This window comes from Fopius arisanus, unplaced genomic scaffold, assembly GCF_000806365.1.
Source record: "Fopius arisanus strain USDA-PBARC FA_bdor unplaced genomic scaffold, ASM80636v1 scaffold00403, whole genome shotgun sequence".
In the NCBI taxonomy this organism is placed as follows: domain Eukaryota; kingdom Metazoa; phylum Arthropoda; class Insecta; order Hymenoptera; family Braconidae; genus Fopius; species Fopius arisanus.
The window spans coordinates 11,971-18,348 of NW_011888142.1; the positions used below are offsets into that span (position 1 = coordinate 11,971).

General features: G+C 48.9%; 1 protein-coding gene across 1 annotated transcript; it reads right to left on the reverse strand.

Moving 5' to 3' along the window:
• Positions 1-227: 227 nt before the first annotated feature.
• On the reverse strand, positions 228-5,964 carry LOC105272909 (uncharacterized). Its single transcript, XM_011315143.1, has 3 exons — positions 4,458-5,964; positions 1,671-4,387; positions 228-1,628 (listed from the first exon to the last, which is right to left on the reverse strand). The coding sequence occupies exons 1-3, from the start codon at positions 5,962-5,964 to the stop codon at positions 228-230; spliced, it is 5,625 nt and encodes a 1,874-aa protein (XP_011313445.1).
• Between the last annotated feature and the right edge of the window lie 414 nt (positions 5,965-6,378).

Consider the following 6,378-nt stretch of genomic DNA (forward strand, 5'->3'; position numbering starts at 1 on the left):
GTTCCCGAAAAGTTGAGATGCTAATAATGCGACGTTGACTGTACGAATGAATTTTGGGGGGGTCCCAAGGTGGTTGCTGACCCTCGGGTCACCGATCCGATGAACCCCGGAAGTGTCCGAAATTGGTCGATTGATTGTCGTTGAGTTGGGGGGCGTATTTTCATGTCTACTTTAAACATCCCGCCCGCATTCATCACTCGTGATGAATCCTCGTTGAATTATCCACTCTAGTTGTCCTCTGGTTGGTCTTCGTTGATGTCTTCTTGTTGATTTTCTGGTGGTGGATCCGTTGGTAGCAAGCAGAGTTTTGCTATTGGTCTGGTGAAGGTGAGACGTTGCACTCGAGCATTTTGTGGCTCTGGCTCTCCGTCACGATTCGTTGGGATTTCTGCTCTTGCTGTGATTAATTCAGCCACTCTTACGAGTCCATCAGCCCCTGGCCTTACAGCAGTAACTCTCGCCAGAGGCCAATGTGCTGGAGGTTGATCATCGTCGATCATCAGGACCATGTCTCCTTCGTTGATGTTCCGTTGACGTTGATTCCATTTATACGTTGAGTGGTAACGTTGAAGACATTCTCTGGACCATCTGGACCAGAATTGTTGAGTTTTTTGCGTCACCAGATTCCATCTGGTAATTTTCGTTGTGTTGGCTTCGAGTTGAGATGGCTCCGGGATGAGTTGGAGAGGCTCTCCAATGAGGAAGTGTCCTGGTGTTAATACCTGCAGGTCATCAGGGTCATCCGTCATCGGGACAATCGGCCTCGAGTTGAGACAGGCCTCGATCTGCACCAGGACCGTATTTAACTCTTCATAAGTTAATGTTGTGGTTCCCAGCACTCGTCGTAGGTGATACTTCGTTGATTTCACCGCAGCTTCCCACTTACCTCCGAAGTGAGGGGCTTTTGGTGGGATGAATTTCCACTGCGTTCCGTTGTGTGCCAATGCTGCTCTGATTTGTTGATTCTCGGGAGACTGTTGATTGTACAGTCTGTTGAGCTCGTTGGCTGCTCCCTCGAACGTTGTGGCGTTGTCACTGTACATCACAGCTGGAATGCCTCGCCTTCCAGTGAATCGTTTGTAGGCAGCAATGAACGCGTCCGTTGTTTGTCTGTTGACCAGCTCGAGATGAACGGCTGAAGTGCTAAAACAAACAAAAACAGCAATATGGACCGTTGATGGTTGAGCGTTCGTTGGTCTCCACTTGAGAATTGGAAGAGGTCCTGCATAATCAATTCCAGTATGCAGGAATGGTCTTGAAGGTGTTGCTCTCGGCGTTGGGAGCTGACCCATCAGCTGTTGTGCTCGTGTTGCCCTGAATCTGGTGCAGACAGCGCAGCGTAGAATAAACGCCTGGACTGATTTTCTGCCTCCAACGATCCAGTATCGTTGCCTGATGTAGGCCATGGTGAGTTGCGCTCCTCCATGTAGTGTTTTCTGATGAGCTTCGTTGATGATCAGCGTTGTTAACCGAGACTTCCTTGGCAATATAACTGGGTGAATTTCGTCTGGGTCGAGCAATGAGTTTTTCAGTCGTCCACCCAGCCGTAGAATTCCTTGGTCGTCTATTCTCGGCGTCAGCTTGGCCAGTGGATGTTGGCGAGGAAGTTGAGTGTTCTCGTTGAGGTTCTGAAACACAGATTCAAAATATTGTTTTTGGGTTACCTTTACCCAGAAAATCCTCGCTTCGTTGAGTTCTCTCGTTGTTAGCACTGGCGTTTCTGGCGTTGGTTGTCGTCGAAGTCGTTGTATTGCTCTGTTAATCGTTGCTGTCACTTGTAGGACCTTGGATAGTGTTGAGTATCTGTTGAGAAACTCGTTGAGCGGGTGTTGTCTGCCGTTCACCATGACTGGATGGGCTGACGCTGGTCTCTCTTCCAGTGACACCTCCGTTGGTATGCTAGTTGATGTTTGTGGCCAGGCTGATGGCGGTCTTGCCAGCCATTCAGGCCCGTTCCACCAGAGGTGATGTTCGTTGAGTTCGTTCGTTGATATGCCTCGTGAAGCACAGTCCGCGGGGTTGTAAATCCCACTCACATGTCTCCAAGTTGCCGTTGGTAATTCTTCCTGGATTTTCGTCACTCTGTTGTGAACGAACTCCTTCCATCTTGATGGATGGCTGTTGATCCATGCCAAGGCGACCGATGAATCAGACCACAGGTATGTGTCTACGTTGAGTTCCAATGTTTGTTGAGCCCAGCTGACAATTCTTGTCAGCAGGAGGGCTGCGGTGAGCTCTAGGCGTGGAATAGTCATTCTTTTCAGTGGTGCAACTCGTGTCTTTGCACACACCAGGTTGATTGTTGGTTTTTCATTTTCTTGTTGAACTCGTAGATAAACTACTGCCCCCATGGCAGCTGTTGATGCGTCTGCAAATCCATGGATTTGTACGTTGGTGTTCGTTGTTGTTAGACTCAGCCATCTAGGTATGGTGAGTTTGTTGAGTTGCGTGAGTTCTTCCCTGAACTCTTTCCACCGTCGTACGTAGTCAGATGGCAGTTGGTCGTCCCAATTCAATTTAAGCAACCAGAGTTCTTGGATTAAGATTTTTCCTCGAATGGTGACTGGTGCGATGAATCCAAGAGGGTCGAAAATCTGAGCTATTTCCGACAGCAGTATCCTCTTGGTGAATGTCGTTGAGTTGAAGACCTTTGACTTGTAGTTGAACGAGTCTGTTGATGGATGCCAGCACAATCCAAGCGTTTTTACTATTGCTTCTTCGAATTGCACTGACCCTGCCTGTTCCGTTGATAAGTTGAGTTGCTCAAGTATCTCTGGTTGGTTGCTGGTCCACTTCTGAAGTGGAAATCCGCCCGCATGGCAGATTCGTTGAAGTTGGTTGATGATCTCTTTGACTTCTTCCTCTGAGTCAGCTCCACCATAAATGTCGTCGACGTAGCGCCCTTTAGTTAGTGGTGAAACTGCTGCTGGGAATCGTTGACCTTCATCGTTGACTAATTGTTGAAGGACTCTCAGAGAGAGCCATGGGGAACATGTCTGCCCGTATGTTACTGTGGTGAGTTGAAAGGTCAGCAATTGTTGATTGTCATCCATCCACAGAATACGTTGCAGATCCCAGTCATTTTTGTGTACGTTGATTTGCCTAAACATCTTCACGATGTCAGTGCCAAATACGATTCGATGTCTTCTCAACCAGGTGAGAACATCCATTGCATCCACCTGGAGCTTGCCGCCCGCGTGGAGGATGTCGTTGAGTGAGATACCTGAAGTTGTCTTGTTGGAGCCGTTGAAAACCACTCGAAGTTTCGTGGTTATTGCATCTTCTCTCAGAACCCCGTGATGTGGCAGGTAATATGTCGTTGATGGTTCTGAAGTGTTGTCTGTACGTCGCATGTGATCAAGTGCTTCGTACTCGTTGATGAAATCGTTGTACAGCTTGCTGTATTCAGGATTGGCATTCAATCTTCGTCTTATTGAATGGAGTTGACGAAGCGCCGTGCTCCTTGATTCTCCGAGCGCTGCTGTTGATGTGCGAAGTGGTAAACGCACAATATAGCGCCCAGTTGAGTCTCGTTGATGTGTTCGTTGAAAGTGTTCTTCACACTCTCGTTCCTCTGGTGTGAGCTCGTTGATTGCATTTGTTGGTGTTGGTGGTTCCTCCTGGACCCAGAATTTTTGTAGAAGCTCCGTTAATTGTTCGTTGGATGATCCCCTTGCCGCGGATAAGGAAACCTTCCTTGAACACTCGTTGTTGCATAATGGACCGGATATGATCCATCCGAATGTTGTTAGTTGGCCAACTAATTGTTCGTCGTTGGATTTCTTGACTTCATAACCGATGATTTTCGCATAGTTGTCAGCTCCGATGATGATGTTGATTGGTCCAGGTGTTGAATAACTCTCATCTGCGAGTTGAAGCTGCTGCAGTGATCCGATGGATGCAGATGAGCATGAAAACGTTGGCAATCGTGTTGTTAATTTTTGCAGCACGTGGGCGTTGATCTCAACATGTTGATATGGCGATTTCGTTGATTGGAGAGTGATGGTTACAATCCCTCTCGTTTTGCATGCGTGCTGTCCACCAATACCGATGAGTTCAATCGTTGAGTGTCGTCGTTGAACATGTAGTTGACGGACCAGGCTTTCCGAAATGAATGAAAGCTCTGAGCCTTGATCGATGAGGATTCTTGCGATGGTGTAGAATCCGCCGTTGGAGTATGCCCTGGCTTTTGCAGTAGCCAAGAGCACTAGTCGATGATCCGTTGATTGGTGGGACTGATCATTGTCCCTGACGTTGATTGGCGTTGACGATTCTTTATTCGTTGACTTGTGGGACAGCTTGGTGTCCTCTGAGTTGATTGTCGTTGATGCTTCTTTAACCGTTGAGTTTTCGTTGGCGTTGAGTGTTGATGTACTGTTGGGTGTGCCTGTTGAATGTACAAGGGGAATCAATGTTCTGAGCGATGTATGAGAATATAATAAATCAAACACTCAGACCTGATTCCTCCCTTGTTGTTGGTGCCTCTGGAGCGTTGTTGGACGAGGTGCTGGCTTCACTCCTCTCCTGGTCCAGATGCAGCATCGTGTGATGGCGTTGGTGGCATTTAAGGCAAGCCTTGCTGCACTTGCATTTTGCCACCGTGTGAGTGCCGAAGCAGTTGAAACACAAGCGCATGCCTGTGATGTAGTCCAGCCTTTTCCATGCAGGCAGGTTTTGGAATCCTGGGCACTTCCCTATGAAGTGTCTCTCCCTGCAATAGGCACAGCAATCAGCAGGTCTGGATTGTTGACTTTCTGTGCGTTGAGGTGCTGGTGACTCAGCCACATGATACACACGTGCCCGTGGCGTTGATTTCCCTTGTGGCGTTGGCTTCGCTTTTCTTTTGGGTGACTCCTGGTGATCGTCTGGAGTCATGCCTCTGGCCGTTGACTCCAGGAAGTTGACTAGCTCCTGTAAGGGCACGAAGTTCGTTGAAGCACCCAATTTCTGCTCCCATGTGGTGCGTGTATCCGCCTCCATGGAGCGTTTGAGCAGGTGGAAGACAAACTGCTCTCCCAAATCTTCCTTTGGTATCCCAGCTGTGCTGATCAGCTGATCTACCGTCTCTCTGGCGATGTGCGCGTTGTTGATCATGGCCTTGGCATCTCCCTTGGCCATCGTTGGCAGGTTGAGCACCCTGTTAAAGAGATGCCCTGCAATCAGTCGTGGATTTTCATAGTGTCTTTGCAGCTTCTCCCACGCCTTCTCATAATTGGCGTCGGTAGCTGTGAAAGACGAGATGTGTTCCGCTGGTGGTCCCTGGAGGGCTTCCTTCAGCCTCACCAGTTTCTCAGCTGGCGACATGTCCAGTCGCCTCCCCACCAGGTTCTGGAAGAGGTCGGAAAATTCCTTCCACTGTGAGAATTTTCCTCGAAACGTTGGCAAGTCGATACGTTTCAGTTGAGTTGTCGTTGGGCGGTCCGTTGATTTCCTCTCGTGGGTTGCGAGTTGCCCCTTGAGCTTCCAAATTAGCTTCAAGGTCTCGCGTTTAATTTCCCCAGTCTTGAGGAATACCTTGCCCTTCATATAGATGTGTTCTGAGGGCAGGTTGCCGATGATTGCCTGGGATCGATCGGCAAAATCGACCCATGCCTCTTTCAGGTAGGTCTCCTGACCGTTGAGCTCCTCCATGCTGGTGTTGATGGCCTGCATATGCCTCATTTCGTCATAAATGCAGTGGAATTCCATGACCTTGTCTTCCAAGAATTCCAGCTGGTTGAGAATTCCTGGTGATAAGGCTGTTGATTTGCTCGTTGTGGGTTGAGGGTCTGGCATCTCAGACTCTCTCCTCTTTATCTCGTCCAGGTTTGGACGTGGCGGATCCTCCACGGCATTTGCCCAATCTTCCCTTTCAATTGGGGCTGGTTGATTATCTGGAGAGTGCACGATGATGGGAGGTAAATCATTGACCTCGACGTTGGGCTCGTTGATCTGCGCTTCTATCTCATCTCCATGTTCTGCCATGATGGTAAACGGAGTTTCGGTGTGTTACCGACCGTTGGATTACCGACCGTTGAGTTGGCGTTGAGTGAGCTGCTGCCCCACTTGTTGAGCTCAGTCCCGAAGAGTGGGGGACTGCTGTGACGTCGTTGCGAAGATAGTCGAGCACTCCCGAACTTTCGCACGCGCGGTCAAGGAATTTTAGGCACTCGAAAATGTAAACAACCGAATACAAAGGCGCGAGGTCAATAAATGTCTATTGTTCTCGCGTTGGGTGTCCGTTGGGATTATCGATTTTTCGAGAAGGTCGTTGATTTTCGGAAAATGGCTTGGCGTCCCTTTGCTGACGCCGTTGAAAATTCGCGACACTTTCACAATTTTCACTATTTTTTCCGCACCGATCCGGCTCGAAGGACCAATGTTTAGTTGAGGACGTTG